The 20,116-nt window shown below is 35.0% G+C and overlaps 1 protein-coding gene across 2 annotated transcripts in view; it reads left to right on the top strand.

Annotated features, from left to right (window-relative positions):
• The first annotated feature begins 5,516 nt into the window (after window positions 1-5,516).
• The window catches only part of EPS8 (epidermal growth factor receptor pathway substrate 8), a 67,561-nt gene continuing 52,961 nt past the window's right edge, over window positions 5,517-20,116 (top strand). For both annotated transcript variants that reach the window (XM_012732913.1, XM_012732914.1), the window contains exons 1-5: window positions 5,517-5,598; window positions 7,391-7,470; window positions 15,250-15,317; window positions 16,838-16,999; window positions 18,662-18,811. In XM_012732913.1, coding sequence (XP_012588367.1) covers window positions 5,540-5,598; window positions 7,391-7,470; window positions 15,250-15,317; window positions 16,838-16,999; window positions 18,662-18,811 — 519 coding nt within the window. In that variant the 5' untranslated portion in view covers window positions 5,517-5,539. The remainder of the gene's footprint in view (window positions 5,599-7,390; window positions 7,471-15,249; window positions 15,318-16,837; window positions 17,000-18,661; window positions 18,812-20,116) is intronic.

Raw genomic sequence — 20,116 nt, forward strand, 5'->3', positions numbered from 1 at the left:
CAGGGAGCAGAACAGGCAGATCTATGAAGTACACTGCTGAGGGGAGCAGCGGGCGGGCCAGGAGAGGTCTGCCACGCCATGTGGATCTCCTCTGGGCAGGCGGGCATCGAACTCATGCGGAAGTGGCTCTAGTTTCTCAGTGCAGTGCTTTAACCCGCTGCGCCACCAGGGAGGGCCCGGAATGCATTTTTATTGACAGCAAAGTGTTAAGTGGTATTGAATATGTATAAGGAACATATAAAAATTAGAATTTTGCCTTATTTGTACACTTACGAACTTGTATGTGCTTGTAAATGTACACATACCAAATTTGATAAACTTTGACACCTAAAGCAGTAGACTAATATTCTATAGAATGAATGCCTGGCCTCATGTAACCATTATGCTGGCACCTTGAGCTATCAAGCTATGTTTTGCCAAAGTGCATAGGTGTTTTAAAGCAATGAATAATCCTTGTTAAGATGTGATACCTATCTGTCTTATCAAAATAATGATGTGGTAATATTACAGACAGGGAGAGATGAGATTAAGTCGAAAGCAGATTCGTTTTAAATTATCTAAGAAGCAGCTTGGGTTGGAAGTAGGCTTGAAGTAGTACATAATAATGAGTAGAAAGCTTTATTTCACCTTTATTTTAACTACATTACACTACTTAAAACAAAGTCCAGTATAGTTTGTCCTTTTACTTGTAATGACTTGAGTGGGACATAGTTAGATTTATAAAAGTGGTATGAATTTGGTACATTGCTTAAAGATGACACTTCCCACATGGCGGGCTGTCCCCATTTCTAAAAATATGTGGTTCATTTTCTGTCCATTACTCTTCTGAAGGAGCTATACTGAAAATGCACAGGGAATCACTCTCTTCATACTTGGTTTACTGATGAATGTTCTTTGCTCTAGATAATATAGACAACAGTATTCATTTGGCAACAGCGTAGTTAAATATTAACATGGTATATCTCACCTGTGAGGTGACTCTTCTTACTCTCTGTAAGGTTTTATGATTTACTATTTTTAGAAGCTATGTAATATATCACCATGGAATTTGAATTCAAGAGTTTGGTTTTCATTAATGACAGTGTAGAGCTAGTTCTTTCTATATTTGCCTTGTAAAATATGTTGAATTGTACTTAATATATGGTACTATTATGGAGAAAGGATATCTAGTAATACATACTTGTTAACATTCTCATTTACTTAGTGTCTTTGTTGAGCAGAAGTCAGTGACACACACAGGGAGTGAGTAAGTATTGGAGTAGTGGAAGCAAGGAGCCTAATGAGACATGGGAACTGAATGTCATGTGGGACTTTGAACAGGATTCTGGAACAGAGAGGACATTATGGGAACACGTAAGGAGCTCTGAATGAATGATTGACTTTAGCTTATCATACAATGCTGGTGTTGGGTCATTGCAATACACTTAATGTATATGTCAGATGTTAACACTAAGAAATCAGGTGTAGGATTGACAGAGACTTTCCATACTCTTTATGACCTTCGTGTAAGTCTGAAATCATTCAAACGTGTAAAAGATAATTGGAAAAAGGTTGAAACTCCTGAATTTATCTGCAATTTTAGTTATACCTTATCTGCATACGGTGGGGTGAATGATATTCTCTTTAAGGATGGCAGCTGTGGGGACAAGGCATCTAAACCTACTGTAGCTGAGCAGTCACACAGCAGGGTACTTTTGAATGAGAAACTTCAACTTCCAAAGTACACACCTCTTTAAAAGCCCATTATTGTAGCAGTTATTCTGAAGGTTATCTGAGTCTACTGTAAGTATTGAAAATAATATAGTTAGGGAGATACACATTTTGATAAAGGAAAACTTATACATAAATGATATGTGGAAATTTCAGTTAGAAGTCCCTATATCAGTTATAAAATTTAATAGAATCTTGCTGATTCAACCACCACTTCTTTTCACCAACTCCAGATATGGCTCAGTGGGACAGGAGGTCTTGGTAGTAGAGGTAGAGATACTTTTTTCTCTCATGTTTCATTCCCTTTTCTACTATGTTTTGGTGGTGGTGGTGGTATGAGGAGATTCTAACTAAACTGGAGGTTTCCTTGCCCCCACCCCCAACATTCAGTATGTGTTTAAGTGTAATGAAAGAAATGCAAATGATCTAGGTAAATTTATGAATGGTTCATGCTGTTTACATGGAGCTGAAGCTCTCAAGGAAATAAACACCATGTTTATAATTAGCAGTTGGGCCAACTATGAATGAAAAGTAACCCAGGAAAGTAATACAAATAAATACTTAGCCATTTAATCAGGGAACAATTGACAGTTACTAGATTCAGTCCAACTATTGCCATTAAAAATAGTTTTAAATATGTGGGGCTTTCAGACGTGATTACCTCATCTAACATTCTTCAGTGAAAAGTGTATTTATGAAGCAGCAGAGCCATTCTGTAGCACAGTGGCACCATTACCGTTCTAACATCATTTCCCACAGTATGTCTTACTTCAGAAACTATTATTTTTGGTATCTTATTTTAAGAAACATTTTTGACTAAAACAGAGATGTTAGTTGAAACACCAAGAATAAAAAGAACTGAGAACTTTTGAAGAGTAAATAATGGTCAACTAGCAATGCAATTTACTGGGAAGGGACAAGTCAGCCAGATCTGGTTTGATCTGTGTTTATTGCAACTTCTTGAATTCCCAGGGAAGTATTGGTTTTACCTCATTAGAGGCTGTTCTCCTTAGGTTCAAGATAAAGCTGATAACTGCCTCCAAAGGTCATGGTATGAATGAAATGAGGTGAGGTTTGTAAAATGTCACGCGAAGTGGGAATTTCAGAATGTCCTTTACCCCTTTGTTCTCTGTTGTGTTTATATCTCATTTGAGAAACAGGACATTACTGCTTATTGGTATATGGTGTGAGACTTAAAAAGTTTCAAAATACTGCACTGATGTCTCCAACTCAATTTCTTCATCTGTAAATTGAGGCTAGAAAATAGTACTTAAATATGTTTGAAGATTTAGAAGATAATGGATATGGTAAAAAGTAAATAAGTAGCAGTTTTTCTTTTTTAAATTAGCATATTAACAATGTTTCGAACTGAGATATTAGCCATTTTTCTGAGTGTAACATCAAAACTCCCTGTGTGTTGAGAATGTTGTCATAGTAACAAGAATCGCAGTGAAAGCTCAAACCCCAGTCATAGGGTATAGATGACTTGACAACGGTCCAGGTTATTGAATTTGGGCTCTGAGTTAAACTGTTTAGTTGGCTTTGATATTTTAGTAACAATTACTTTACTCTAGCTACTTGTTAAGCCACACAAGCACTTCTGAATTAAACATAGACATAGTCCTAACTTACAAATAACCTAAAAATTTTTTTGTTAACACCACAATGGGCAACCGAGTCTGCTGCTAGAAGTTCTAAGAATTGCTTTACTGTATACTTTTGGTAGCATTAAGCAGTTAGGCCAATTAAAGAAGACCTTAAAAGAAAAAAGAAAGATGTTGGTCCCCCAGCTTTCAAGATGTATTGCCTAGGAGTTATTAACACCTAACTTTTCAATAAGACTTCATGGTTCTATTAAGTTGTCTATCTGGACTTTGTAGGTATAAATTGGATATCTTATAAACACCCAGAGGAAAAGACTTTTGTAATGGTTTCCTTTGCAAGGTGTTTACTGCAACTGCTGAACTTAAGTAGTTGAAACCGCCATTGTTGCACGCACAGCTGTGACAAGGGAAACTGTAATTGTCAACTAGAAAAGTTTCTATATTTAAAATTCAGTTTAGCAAATCGACATTTTCTATTCCTTTTTCCAACGATCTCTTATTCTGGCAGATCGCTATTTAACAAAACACAAACGATGCATTTATTTGACTGCCATGAAGAATTAAACATGAGAAAGATGAAGTGCTGTTGCTGTCACTTTCATTAAAACCTGCTGCTGTTTTAATGCAAACCAGATAGAAATCAGTACAAACTCGGGGTTTTAGTTTATATACTGAATGAACCAGTGTGTTTCGAAAGAACACAAAATACCGATCACACTTTGGAAAAAACTCACACTATTCTCTTTTTTGATCTTGTGCTAACCTCACGAGTTAGAAAGACCAAAAATTATCTCTGTGCTGCAGAACAGAAAATTGAGACAGAGCCCTAATTGACTTCCCTGGGACAGTTAGTGCCAGAAATAGTGTTAAAGTTCTAGGCTTTTCTGTGAATGCCTGTGTGCTAACCATTAGCTAATCATAATGCTAATCTGGACCTCTGTCCTGGCCCAGATCCTAGAGTTTAGTAGTGAATATGTTCTTGGACTCTATAGATATGTGAAAGTCAATCATGACATATTTGAGAAATTTATAAACTAACACTAAAACATTAATAAATTTTGAAACAGGCCATAATAGGGGTATTTATATAATGGAAATCTGTAAGCATTACAAATCAGGGTCTTATTTTCCCTAGAGAATTAGCTTATCTGTGTATATACCACTGATTATATCAAAGTATGAAAGAAGAAGGAAATCAAGCAAACAACAGTAATAAAAACAGAAAAAAAGTGTTATTTAAATGTAATTTTATAAATGCTATACTCATCTAAAGCAGTGGCTAATATTTGTTCTTAATTTGTAAATTTACTATTCAATTGAGAACAAAAGTAGAAAAGCTATTGGGAAAACATGAGTTAAACTTGAATATTTTGAATTCATTTATAAATCATATCCATATTTGTAGAACTAGGTCAAGTTTCAGCCCTTACAAAAGTTATGATAGTTAGCAAGTTATTTGCTTCTCTGAACCTGTAGTGGATGGATGGATGGCTTGATTGACTTGTTAGTAGATTTAAAATAGAGTCAAGGACATTGGGGCTGAATTGCTTTCTGTGTGTTTGTTGACTTAATTTTGTCTCCTTGCGAAGAGTAGGAAATGGACTTCCCCCTTCTTTCATTGATTAAATATTTAATGAACATTGTGCTATGACTGGTACTGTTTTTATTGCTTCAGGTACAGCACTCACCAAACAAAAGTCTCTGTTCCTATGAACTGACAGCCTAGTGAACCATCAGAAATTAATTTACACAAATGAAAAATTATAACTGTGATAAGACCTCTGAAGAATTATTTTTAGTGCTAAAAGAGTGCTTGATAGAGATTTTATCTCTTCAGGGAGATTTCACCTGTTTGGGAAACTGTTCAAACTTCCCAAGACACTGAGATTGAACTGAATTTAGTCATGACGTGTAATTATGCCTGTACACTAAGAGGATTTAGAGCTAACTTGTAGATTTTTCCTTTATTCACCTAAATTTGCTTATGATTTTGGTATGTGAATGTTAAATGTCAATTGGATCTTTATATGTCCATCTACACTTCTGGTCCTTGAGCTGTTAGGGGGTGGAGCTTTTTATCTTTGTATTTCTGGAGTAATTCCAAGCAGTGACACATTATTCTTGAATGAATCACTTTTGATAATGAAGTGTGAGTGACTTGGTGCGTTTACAGCTTTCAATCCATGTACCTTCCTTTTTTTCAGAACAGAGGAGTGAAAGCCACAATGAATGGTCATCTTTCTAATTATCCTGGTGGTTTTGGAATGTATCCATCTCAAATGAAGTAAGGAATGTTTTATATTGAATTTGTTGGGCATTTGGATTCAATTTGCTGGTTTTAAGTGTTCTCATATCTTTATTGAAAAGATTAGTTTTGTTTACGAGGCTCAAATACAGTGATTTATAATTTCTTTTTAACACTAAGATGTTGTGTCAGTAAGTTTACTGGGTCTGAAAAAGATGGCTAACTCAGTGATAGTATACAATAGAAGATCTTTCAGTCAATATTTTACATATTATCACTTCCCATAGTTGAATATATGTAAGAGATTTCAGTTTCTCTGGCACTTTGTATGGTTATTTTTAAAGTATTGGCATGAGTATAGTGTTCAGTGTCATTTAATCTATTGTATCAAGATACTGACTATTGTGCAAAATAAGAAAACTCAAGCTAACCAAGTAACACATGTGGCTCAGGTAATAACTTTAAATCACCAAGGTGACTTAAATGGCTATCGCCTTATATTGATATTCTGTGGTTGGTACTGTTATTTCGTAGTGGCCATTTTTGGTGTAGAGCTCACTTACCACTTTTTGTTCGTATTATTAAAAGTTATGCTTCACCTTTCTCTTTTCAGAGTATTGCAAATCTCTTTAATCTGGGTCAATTAAGAGACAGGAGGGAAGTCAGCACCATTCATATCTTGCCTATTAGTTATTTGGGCCAGAAAGTTTGTCACATTCTTGCTTCACCCTTGGTTCTTACAACAAATATCTACTAAGTCATTAATTTATGTGGTTTTTTTTTTTTCCTATTAAAGAACTTTTGTCTCAACCCTTCCTTTCATTCTTCTAGCTCTGTTTATGAACTTTATCTTATACTGGAATTATTGTAGTGCCTTTGTATCTGGTTACCTTGCCTTTCAGGGGATCCTTTATGGATCCCCATCATTAAAGTTATGAGGAATCATATTACTGCTCTGTCTAAAAATATTTAATATATTAAGATAATACGAATTTTATTTTTAAGTTCTGTTTATGCCTTCATTCCTTCTCTAGCCATTCATCTGTTCTAGGCACACACCCTTAGATGCATTTTCCCTCAGATATGCTAGGTCGTGCTAACTTGCCACCTGTCCATAGCACGTCTGTCATTCTTTAAGATTCTGCTTAAATGCCCACATGGTGGTAAAATAGTTAGCCCTTCTTTGACCTTACATGTTATATCTATTAGTTTTACCCAGGCACTGCATTCTGTTATAACTGTCTTATTACTAGTAGTAATTAGTAGTACTCCATTCCCATTCTCCCTATTTGTAGCTCCTGTTCTTCAAGGTTTTAGGGCATAAGTGTTGACTGAACAAATAAAAAAATTAATGTTTACTTCTTGTAGCATATTAGCAGTAGGAGGCTAGGTGCAGGGAGAAGCTGATCAAATTTAATGATAAAGTGTCATTTTTGAGGACTGCCTTTTAAGTACTTATGAACAGAGGGTCTATTCCCTTATGGCTTGATTCACCAAGAACATTTTATGACTGGATTATTGTTCAGAACTCAATCCAGTATAGCAAACTTGATCTTATCTAAGATAATTATAGCCTTGTTAAATCTTCATAATTGGTTCTGACTTGGTGTTTGAGGGAGGTTATGATCTGCACCCACCTTGGGGGTGGTATGGTTGGCATCCTATTTCTTGAGAATAATCTGGCCCATTTCACCCAGTTTGAATAAACTCAGTTCTCATGTTTGCTCATGACACATGGGGACTGTATTGTATTTGAGTATTTATTTGCAGTTTTGAGTTTTTATTACTTACCTTGGACTTTAACCGGCACAATGACTGCGTTTTATTACAGTGGCTATGGACCATCATCATCCACCTTTTCCCAAATGGACAGAGAACACGGTTCAAAGACAAGTGCAAAGGCCCTTTACGGTATGTTTTTTTTTTTTTTTTTGGTGGGATATAATTCTATTTTTTATAGATTACATTTCCAGTGTCATAGTTTGAATCCATGCTTTGCTTAAACTTTTCAGAATGAAGGAGCTATAGACAGTAAAGGAATCTTTTAAAAAGAAGATTTACAAAAATTACCAAAACTGTTTCCTCTGCTTGCTGTTACAGAGTTTAAAACTAAAAATGAAATGTGTTGTTATGCTTTCTAAGAATTCCTGGTATGATAACAATGCCTGACGTGGATTTTCCCATTTAATTATTTGTGATATGTTTTGTTGCACTACGTGACCGATCCCCAGTTGAATGTATGCTGACAATTATTAGAACTTCTTCCTCAGTGCTCTCGAACTTTCGGGGTGTTGTTACAATATGACTAACAGGGCTGTGTCATATTTTTCTGTTTTGCAAGATAAATGCATTCTTCCTGACCTTGTCTAACTTTCATTGTCCTCTGTAGATTGTTTCATATATAATGCTTTTAAAAGTTCTAACATGATATAGATGTTATTACCTAAAATGAAATGAGGACTTCTGAAATTGCCACACATGTAGGAAAACACTTGTTTTACAGGGTCTGCATGACCTTTTATTACTGTACAAAAGTAAAGAATCAGAGCAAAAACTTACTTGGTGCAAATCCAGCTCTACCATTCATTAATTGACTCATCTTGGCTTAATTACCTTACTTGCCTGTAGTTCTTTTGTTTGCTTACTTAATGGGGCCATGAGAAATGGGTTAGAACATGTAAATTGTTTAGGGCAGCACCCGGGAAGCAGAAGAAACTGAATGTGTTTACCATTGTGATTACTGAGGTTATCATTAATGTTATTGTCAAAAACATTTTTTTTTAATTTGAAAATTTCTTTTTTAACTTACCGAGATGTAAATTGTTTTGATGTGGTAAAAATCAGCAATTCGAAGGTTTTGTGATTCTTGTCCTGTCTATCTATTCAGTGACTAGGCTTTGGGACTCAAATCACATATTTATCAGTGGATTTTATATTGTACCTGGATATATTTCTCTATGGTCTTGTCAGTCTTGATTAGTATTGGTTTTGATTTTCTTGAGGATTCTATTGTGACATTCTTAACCTGGCCTCTGAAAAATTCTGAATTGTATATCTAGGGAATATAGTCAACAAATAAGTAACATGTTCTCACAACAGAATCCAAAATTCCTGGCTCCTGACTTTAAGGGACTTGAAGGATGACAGTCATCCAGAGGATGACTTGAAGAAAATGAAAAAGGAAATAATTTTTTTGTAGAAATTATTCTTATGTTTTGAATTTGCAGACTGATCTATGCTTCTATGCTAGGTCACAATCTCCATTGTCTTTATTTCCATATCCTTTCATTTGTTTCAGAGATTAATAAGAGCTTTTCATTGTTTATTCATATTTTTGGTTAGGTTGGTGAATAAATTGCATGTTATAATAGAGAGTTAAATAGATGTGGGTGACTTTGTGTATAGGGAGGGATGTTTCTGTGTAGTGGGGGAAGCAGTCAGGAGGGGATTCATGGAGGATTGAGTAGAAGTATAAGAGGTCAGAAGTGCTCTTCAGGCATTGAGGCTGGTGGTACTGTCAATAGCAGTATGAACCCCTTTTCCAAGCTGGACTGTAAGCTCTGTGAAAGCAGGTCATGGTTGTCTTGTTTACATTAGGATCCCTGAGGTTAGCACAGTGGTTAGTGTATAATTTGTGCTCAGTATCTGTTTGAAGAACGAATATAATGAGTTAATGATCTGCAGACAGTGTGGCATTAACTGGAGGGTGCAAGGTGGCGTATCCATTGGCAAATAAGATTGCAACAATAAACATGGACAATACTAGGAAGAATCACAATAGGGAATTTAGACATTTTTTTCTAGGAGATGATATCTAAAGTGTTTTAATCAGGTGTTTAATTGGTCATATTTGTCTTGCATCTCTAGTAGCAGTGTTGGTGGTAGATTTGATACTTACTGATGGAAACAGGTGAATCAAGTAATATAGGCACACCAGACATCTTAATACCCTGAAGACTTTTGGTAAGGAGAAAGAGTAGCAATCCTCTCACAAATATCTCACATCCAAAGTCTATTGTTGGAGAGCTAAGGAAGGAATAACTGGATAAAATTTACAGGACTTGCCTATGATTTTTAGTGCTTATTTTGTGTTAGCAACAGCTTCCTAAAATCATAGATCCAAGAACTAAAAATCTTTAGCTTTCAAGGCAGCATATTTTTATTTTCTCCTTTTACATATAAAGCAAATGGAGCTCTATTTTTTAAAAACGAAGTAATTTGTCACATAACTTTAAAAATCTTGATAATAAGAAAACATGACAATTTTGTGTAGTGTGATGAAAATGAACAGCTTATTGGTGAAACAGAAGACATAAAGGAGGGCTAGTAAACGGTAAAAATGAGGTAAGGACAAACAACATCTGAGCATGATATTGGGCTTAGAAATAGAATGGATTTTAATTTCCTTGAAGTTGCAGAAAATGTTCCATTCATCTCAGAAGGCAGGGCCCATCCTATCCTCCCACACCCTGTACACATTCATGCAGCGTCTTCTCTCTACCAGGTTCCCCATAAATGCCTGTGAAATGAATAGATAAGTGACAGTGGAGAAATACGTACTTGTATTTGTATAAACAAATTATAGTTGAAGTTTAAACTATAGTTAGGTAACACTGGGACTGTTTAGCTTCCTGGTCTGCAAATTTTGAGATCAAGAGAGCAATAAACTCTTTTTTTCCAACCAGAATGTTAGGGAGAGGTTTGTGATGCAGTTGATTTTGTCACAGATTTTACCTTTCTCTTTTCTCCACTCTGGTTATTACAATGTATATTTTACTTGGAGAAAGAAAGTTAACATCTTTTAAATAGCATTTAAAAAGTTTTTTTTTTAAAGATTTATTTATTTATGCATACAGAACTGGAGTACAGGCCAGAGGTTTGGGGGCAAGTGAGAGGATTCACCAGAGACAGAGTGGGGAACAGAACAGGCAGATTGAGGAAGTACACTGCTGAGGGGAGCAGTGGGCAGGTCAGGAGAGGTCTGCCACGCCATGTGGGTCACTTCCGGGGTGGGTATTGAACTAATGCTGAAGTGGCTTTAGCTTCTTAGTGCTGTGCTTTAACCCACTGCGCCACGAGGGAGGGCCCGCATTTCAAAAATTCTTAAGAAGTAAAGGATCATATATGTTATCAGGAAATTGGGCAATGGTCGAGTCAGACTCTAGCCTAGTAAGAGGGTACCAGAATTTATGACTCAAAAAAGATACTTTTTTCTCCTAATGGATTAGGCTATTTTAGTTATTTGTTGAGCAGACTAGTAAAATTAAATTTTCAATAATTTAGTTATAGATTTTTAAAAAAGGGAAAAAAAGACTGTTAAGGAAGCGTCTATTGGCATATTTGCTTAATTGTGAGGGCTTTTAGTTGTTACTGCTCCTTACTGGCTCCCATGATACACATCTGCTTTATGAAAATTATACACTAAAGATAATAGGGAAGGAATTCTCCTTTATTGTATTTGAAAGTTCCTTAAGTGTAAAGTACTGTGAAATAGTCCATTGTTTTATTAGAGAGAAATACTCAGAGAAATACTCTGATTTTATGTTCCATTTTTATCTTTTCAGATGTCAATTCTTTACTTTCTAGGCAACACTATTTTCAGAGAAAGTGAAAACAAATGTTTTCTGAATATTAGTTCACATCTTGCTATATGCAGCGATAAGCTGCAATGCAGAAAAGGGATTTGAGTTAAAATACAGAGACATACATGTTGGCACTGTTGTACTAATTGCAACTGGCAGGGACCTAATGTAACTTAGCTACTTTTTAATTAAGACTTCATGTTTTAGAGCACTTTCAGGTTCACACCAAAATTGAGAGTGAGATACAGCTATTTCCCATGTATACCCTTTTGCAAATGGGTAGTCAACTCCACTGTTGTCATCGCCATTGGAGTCATATTTGCTACAACTGATGTACCTACATTAGTATATCAAAATCACGCAAGCCTGTACAAGCTGACATTGAACATTACTAATCTGGAAATTGAATCTCTTTTTTTTTTGGAGCATTTTTTTTTCAAATCAGTAATGCTAAATTGACCTGTACAACTTTTTTTATCTTTGGTTAGTGAATTCATCAATTTCCTTCTCTTTGTATGATCTGGCCCATGGAATAAAAGCCCTTTGGAAAAATAGTGAATCATCATCAGTGGTATAATCAAAGTTTGCTCCTAACTCTTAATTGACTGGGGATAGAGTGGAGGAGACATACAGACATTGACTCTTCCGTAGGCAGTTGAGTAGCTAATGATCCTAAATCCCAAAACTCTACTGACAAATTTATTTAGTTATTGTTTCATACACCACTTGAGTATTATTTACATTCAATTAGTTTTTTTTTTTTAGTTTTTAAATTTATTCTTACATCATTCTTCATTTTGTGCCTTTTCCCATCTTGGTTGTAATCCCCGTGGACTTCCCACCACCAATTCACCTGTATGCCATCACCATAGTCCCATGTACCTTTCCCACTCCATTTTGATCCCATTCCCCACTCCACCCCCCATAAACTGTCTCTGGTATATAGTTGTTTGTTGTTTTACATTTTTTCTTTATTACAATGGTTCCCCCCTACCCCTACCCCCACCCCCTTTGGTCCCTTATGCACCTGCTATTAGTGAAACCATCCAGTATTTTTCTTTTTTTTTTTTTTCTGGCTTATTGCACTAAGCATGACCCCTTACAGCTCCATCCATGTTGCTGCTTTTTGATCGCTCAGTAATATTCCACTGTGCCTATGTACCACATCTTTTTAATCCAGTCATCTACTTTTGGGCATTTGGGTTGATTTCACATCTTCCCTAATGTAAATAGAGCAGCAAAAAACATGGTGTGCAGGTGTCCTTTTGAATCAATGTTTTTGTGTCCTTTGGGTAGATACCTAGGACTGGGATTGATGGGTCATAAGGAAGCTCCACTTTTAGCAGTTTGAGAAACCTCCAAACAGCTTTCCATAGTGGTTGTACTGTTTGCACTCCCACATTCTCAATTTGTAAGGAAAAATGTTCAGCTTAATGAAAATGTGTAGTACGTTGGTTGGCATTTCCACAAATGTTTGAGCAGAACTTCTCAACATTATTTAAGTTCCTGGGAAAGTTCCATATTAAAGTTTCCTGGGAAACCTACACCAACCCCAGTGCTGAGGCTGTGCCCTGGACCAACCAGCTGCATAGAATATGGAAAATGGGCCCCAGACAATATTTTTTAAATACTAAAATTTAAAAAATTTTATTCTAATGTGCAGCTGAGGTTTTAATCCATCATTAGAGAAAGTGGTAATCATTATTCAAGGTTTTATCTTATGTTTCTATGAGACTTTATTTAAATTTTGTCATAGTGTTTTAAGGCTTTTGGTGAGATTTTTCAGTGTAGGAGCTTAATTACTATTTACAACTGTAATCCAGAATACACATGATTCACATATAAAATAAATGGTCTACTAATGCCTTTTTAGGAACTTTTCTTCAAATTCCTTATTAAAATATTAATGCTAACCTTTCTGTACTCAGTAACTTAAATCAGTGGAATTATTAGTTTACCTATAAATCCATCTTCTGGCATTTTTAGGATCTTTAATAGAAAATTTCATATAATTTCTATTTATTATATAGTGATGACAAAAAAAGAGCTAAAGAGTTCTTAAAGTGGATTCTTACTTTGGAATATTTGAAATGCACCATTTTTCATTGTTACAACCATCTGTGCTATTGTATTTATAGAAAACTATTAATGCTTTTCTACTTTTGTCAGGTGGGTTTTGGTGGGGCTGAGAAACTGTTGTTAGGAAATTTGGAAGTAATGCTACTTCATAAGGAGAATATTTAATTTCAAAACATACTGTATTTTTGATCTTCACCTCTGCTTGCCACTTAGCTGAACGACCAGCAAGTGAGCGACCTGAGGTTGCCTTGTTTTCACTGGATCCCACGCACCATGGGCATTTTCTGTGCTGTCCCTGGGTCAGGCCAAAGGAAACTGATTTGCCCTCTTGGTCCCAGTCTACATGGAGACCTGGGTTAGAATCTGATGGACCAGTCTCAAGCAATGACTGTTCATAAAGTACACATATATTCCTGACTCACATGTTGTATTTCAAAAGGTATATTGGATTCCCCAGGAGCAGTGATCCCTTTGTTAAAATCACATATCAGCTAATCCATAACTAATAATCAGAAAAATTGTGGTGGTTCACTTCCTTAAATATGTAGAATATAGTCATTTAAGTTAAGGTTTATGTTTTTTCCTGCTGAAATAGAAAACTTAAGGTGAAACCAGATCTTTTTTTTGTTGTTGTTGATCATGTTATTTTGGTAGGACCAGATGGATCGTACTTCTTCAGGTCATCATCTAAACAAAAAAAGAAAGGTAGCAAATATTGGTTTTGTAGTGTGTCCACGTTCGAGTAATTTTAATGCTGCAAAAGTATAAATAAAATATATTATATATATTGATATCAGCAACATAAGGCATATAAATAGGTTTACCTGTTTTAAGGCAAGTAGAAAAATAATAATAACTTTTTCATTATGAACCAAAATGTATGTAATTTAAAAAATATGTTAACAATCTGAATATATATATATATATTTGTGCTTAATATTTTTTTACTTGGCTTTTATGTTTAGCAGGACTTTTCAACTTCTAAGAATTTCTAAAATTCTCTGTAATAGCTGAAAGAAATGATTATATTTGGAAAAAATTGATTAGTAGGAAAACAAAGAAGAGAGAATATTTTATAGTACTGTAGGGGTATTTAGTGCCTATTTTACAGCAAGGGTGCTATGGTCCAAAGTCAAGTGTCTTCATTGTGTCTTGCAAATTGAGCCTCATTCTTGATCATAGAGCCAGAAGTAGATTAAAAAATTGGGCTCGCACTTGGAGTTCCGTTTGGCACCACAGTATGTTCCTTTAGAAGAGACAGGGCAACACTGCATTTGCACATAAGCAAGCTGTTTGATTAGAAGTAAATAAAAAAGTTGCCCTGATCATTTATATTTTATTTTGGTTTTGCAGCATTTCAAAAAAAAATATTGAGGTTATTTCTGCTTTTAAAATAGCTTGGTACAGTAACTTTATACTTTTCCCTAACTGCTTATATCCACAATTCTGAGTATGGCATTTGTGTGCTCTGTAGTTCTATGAAGATTATTAAGGTATCATGGCCGTCTGTGTGAATGAATCATGTTTTAAATCTCTTCCAACATTCTCCATAGTTGGGGTGTTGTGAATGGAAATGTTCCTCGTAATGCCTATCATTTTAATAATGGAGTCTAACTCGTATAATACAGTATCTGTGGCAGTACTTGAGGTTCTGTCTTTTCCTTAACACATTAATAGGTGAAATTTGCAAGTCAGTTTTTATCTTTTGACCGAATAGGAATGTCCTGATTAATAAAACCTTCAGAGAAAATAACTCCCCTCCTCCAATATAACATTAATAATCTTGTTTACCTTTGAGGTTCTGAAAGCTTACATCAGGTCAAATTGCCCTTGCATATTGTGTAAGCTTTCTGATGACATTCTCACTTACTGTGGATAGTGAGCATTTTCACAGCAGCACAGCATGGTGCCTGTCAGCTACTGTATTTATTTGTGAGATAGACTCATTCCAGAGATGGCCACAAGACATCCAGATAGGAAGTTCCGCCTCCAAGTGGACAACTAATGACTTTTCAAACTTTTCTTTCAGAACAAAGGAAGAACTATGCTCGGGACAGTATCAGCAGCATGTCTGACATATCCCAGTACCGCGTTGAAGTAAGATGCTTCCATGTTCGCCAAAAGTTAGACCAAACCTTAAGGGAAATACAAATTGGTAGTAAAATCAGAATTTGTGTTAACTTGTATCAGATAATACAAGTTATTGTCCCTTTATACTATAGAAGAAAATTAACCCAGAATCAGTCCTGTGATATATTATAAATTATCAGCCTACTTGGTAAAAGTGAGATGTTACATATAAATATATTGTACACTGGTGAATTGGGGAGGAAATTGTATGGGGACTGTGACCAAGGCAGGGGGAAAGCAAACATTGTTTAAAAATGAACAATGATGTAAAATATATTACAAATAAAAGTTAAAAGGAAAGAAAAACTACACTGGGTGGTTGACCCTATACCTCTAAGTCATGTACAGTTGTAAGCCAGTGTTACTTCAATAAAAGAAATAAATCACACACACACACACACACACACACACACACACACACACATTTTGTTAGATTGAGATCAATTTTCATAGAAAATAAAGACAGTAGCTTTTGTATTTCCCTAAAAGAACAAAAATATTTATTTTATACTATAATCTTTTTTTAAAGATTAATTTTTTTATGCATACAAGAACTAGGATTAGGCCAGAAGTGTGGGGGGTGAGGTGAGAAAATTTATGAGAGACATAGTGGGAACCAGTACAGGTGGATCTACTGAAATACACTGCTGAGGGGAGCAAGACAAAAAAGGTCTACTTTGCCCTGTGAGTCAGCTCCCCCAGTGAACACCTGCTGCAGTGGCTGCAAATGGTTTCATTGTGCTCAGACTTTAACCCCTGCTCCACCAGGGAGTCCCTAGAGAATCTTCTTGAAATTAAGTCTTTGACAGTTTCAGTATATGGCTTTGTTTTATCTAAAGTTGTTAACTAGTTCTATTTAAACAATGGTTTCTTTTTTAGTTTTGTCTCTATTGTTATCTTTATGATATTTGCTCTTAATTGGGGTCTATTTCAGTGATACTTGTACATAATAGAAAATATTTTAATCAGGGAAATAATTTTTTAAATGGCTCCCATTTTCAGTTTTCTACCTATGTTAACTTAATTAAACAGCAAGTGGTTTCTGTAGAGTGAAAAGTTTTGACAATTGTAACACACTAGAAGTGACTGTAACTGCTGTCTGTTTTTAAGCTGCCATGAAGATTCCTTGCCATTCATTGTTCAATATTTGAATAACCAAAATGGAATAAAATGGGAGGGGATTCATATTCAGTAAATCTTACACTGTTTAGGACTTATTTTCATGTCCTGTTTATGTAATTCAACATCACTGAGTATTAAGCAAATTTACCTATTTTACTAATTCAAGCATAACTTCCTCTATTCAGTAAAAAGCTCCTTGACTTTCTATCTCGGGGAGAGAACCAGGAAGTTCCAGAGTGTTTTTTCCCTCTCCTCTCTGCTGTACTCTCTTCTCTGACAGTTACTCAGCTAATTTTGCTTTCCTTGGGGAAATGTGTCTTAGTGATTTTGTATGATAAATATTTTTTCCTTTTTGCAACTTTAAGCACTTGACTACCTTTGTTCTGGATCGGAAAGATGCTATGATTACTGTTGATGATGGAATAAGGAAGCTGAAATTGCTTGATGCCAAGGGCAAAGTATGGACTCAAGATATGATTCTTCAGGTAGATGACAGAGCTGTGAGCCTCATTGATTTAGAATCAAAGGCAAGTTCATGAAATTCATGCTATTTTATTTTTTATGATAATTTTACAAATATAGTAATCTTATCATCAGATCAAATTGATTGAAAATGGGTAAAGGGTAAAGGTAACAAAATATATTTTTTAATAATTTTGAAGAAATTAGAGATAAAGGGGGCCTTTTTTAAAAAAAAATTTTTTTAACCACAAATTATGAGATGGGAGAAACAAGGAAAAACTATATAATGCTATAATAATCCACAAATATGGTATTACTCTGTATGACATATACCAATTGCAAGGTATGCCAAACCACATCCCAGTAAATGTGTGGTTTGGAATGAAGGGATTTGTGTTAACTTTTCAGCACCCTCAGCCCTTATCTTTTTAAGGCTAATTATTTTATATACAACCCCTGGAGCTCTTAAAAGAGGACTTTTCTGAGCTGTCACGTAAGAAGCATTTGAACTGCTGAGGTAAAGAAAGCCACGATTTTAGTCATGTTGGAGTGTTCTGATAGGAGTTGGGGAAAACGGTCCCTTTCTTTCATCCCACCCACTGTAGACTGTGGTCAACAGCCTCCAAGCCAATTACTTGGCTTCAAGTAATTCTGGACAACAGATAGCTTGTAATTTATTATTTCAAAACAGGAAATTTGTCCGCTATGCCCTAGAAGTCTCATTATATTTTAGTGGAACCTGTGTATGTGCATTGCTTTGCTGGGTCCCAGAGAATATTTACTTATAATAAATAAATTTATTTAGAATAAATTTGTGGGGTGATGTATATGTGTATGTGCTTTTTGTAGTAAAGATTGATGCTCTTTAATGTTCTAATTATCACCTGTATTACATTTTGTTTCTTTTAAAACAAATCACAGCTTTTCTCCTGTTATGTTATTGTACCTCCACCATCTCTGTACGGTGATGTCAAAATAACACCTTAAATTATCCCACTGAATTCTAATTGTGTCTGAACTGACCATTCTTTTGTTTTAAGAAACACTTATTTAATTTTATTGCATGATTCTTACAAGTTAAGACTTAAGTTTTATACTGCCACATATCTTCATAATTTGCAAAAGTGTGATTTCAGTGAGATCCTTCCGACTGCCATTTGACATTTTTGTTTGGAATCAATATAGAGTGAATTTTTTCATCTGAGAGATTCAATACAAAAAAAATTGTGAATGATATATTATTCATAGCCTAGTATTTGTTCTTGTTGAAGGTAGAAGCGAAGTGTTTGAAGTTTCAATAGTCATGTAAGAAATTCTTGGCGCTGCATTGCTAGAGAGAGAAAAAACCCATTAAATGGTGAATAATTTTGTAAAGGAGCTTCAGTTTACTTCTTTTGCCCTTAAAGGTGTCTTCCCTGTCCAATATTCTGAACCTAAGAGTAATACTCTTAGGTTCCCATATTACTCCTATGCATTAAGAACATAACTGTGTTCTTCTGCTGAACATATCCATCGTTGTTCCTCTTGCTCTCACCCTCCATCTAGCTCAAAGCCCAGCCTTGCTTCTCTGCTGCCATCTTGTACCATGTCATCCTTCACAGCCTCTGCAGTACTTACTAGTGTACATTGTCAATATGATTGTCATACTTTACAAATTAATTGCACATTGCTTAGAGTGCTTGGAAAAATAAAAAATAAAGTAGTTCTAATTTTTGCTTTATTTATAGAATGAACTGGAGAATTTTCCTCTAAACACAATCCAGCACTGCCAAGCCATGATGCATTCTTGTAACTTTGACTCAATTCTTGCCCTGGTATGCAAGGAGCCAACCCAGAATAAGCCAGATCTTCATCTTTTCCAGTGTGATGAGATTAAGGTAAAAGAGTCGTGAACTTTCTTTTCCCATAAGCAGGTATTTTGGTAGCTTTTGAATTGACTATTTCAATCACATGGCTAATAGTTATTAGGTGAATGGGGAGGAGAAAGAGTAATATTTAAAAAAAGATACAGCCTTGATAATTATAAAAAGGTATAGATAATATATTAAGTGCCTCTTTGAGTTTCTTAGATTTATAGTTAAAAATTGATCCTTCAGAAATCGTGTTTCATGAATAGTAAGTAATGATGCCATCCTGCTATATTCTGCAGTAGTGTTGTGGAATGGAATGGACTATAATCCATAATATTCTGTGTATTGTTTTAAAGTTCACTATTATGTGAATAGACTGTTGTTCAAGAATTACTGCAATTGATATGCGAAAATAATTCAATATAGTTACTGGTAATGATAGGCTATTACCTGAATATTTGTATTGGAAACTTCAAATGATAATTTGAAATAATGATTGGACATTAGAAATTATCTTCAACTTTGAATGTCTTTATGTCATGGGTTGACGTCTCCAAAGAGAAATCATTGTGCTGAGTTGATGGGAACTTTGCCAAAGCAGTGATTTATTGCTATGATTGAATTTTATGAAATTTTATAAACAAATTCTTAGAGATTAGCTAGTCTCTCTTGATCCTTTCTGTGTTTCTTTGACATTAAAATATCACTGATTAAGACTGATTACAGTTAGTGAGTTTTTATTGTTTATTATGTACCTATGCAATTAGTGTATTTTATTTATTTCCATTTATGACATAGATGACTTTCTGAAAATTTTACTTGAAAAGAATTGTGACAGCTGATGATATGTGATGGTCACTAGATTTTTAGGTAGTGCCTGTTGGAAGTTTTAAAGTATATGAAAAATTACACATTGTTTGATTTCCTATATCACTAAGTATCAAAGTGAATGCTTTTCTCTGAAAATATCGTGAACTTCAATCCAAACACTTTATAAAGCAGAAGATTAGGCTAGAAGACATTTTAAATCTGGTGTTTGTCTCAGTGCTGGAAAGGTCCCCACAGAATCTAAGAATTATTGTGCTGAGTTAAGTTTCTGAATTTCATATTAGAAAGACAAAGAAAAATATTGGATGATATCACTAATAGGAGGAATGTAGGGAAACTGAACAAAGGGTCAAAAAAAGAAAGGACAGCACTTGCAGGAACTATAGGCCTGAGACAGAGTGGGGGAGGAGAAGGGACCGCAACAGGTAAGAGCACATGAATCCATGGTGATGGGACTACACAGAAAGAAATCATATACTCCACAAAAATGAACAAGAATGTAAA

This window comes from Condylura cristata, unplaced genomic scaffold (genome assembly GCF_000260355.1).
Source record: "Condylura cristata isolate star-nosed mole 26May11 unplaced genomic scaffold, ConCri1.0 scaffold00036, whole genome shotgun sequence".
NCBI lineage: Eukaryota > Metazoa > Chordata > Mammalia > Eulipotyphla > Talpidae > Condylura > Condylura cristata.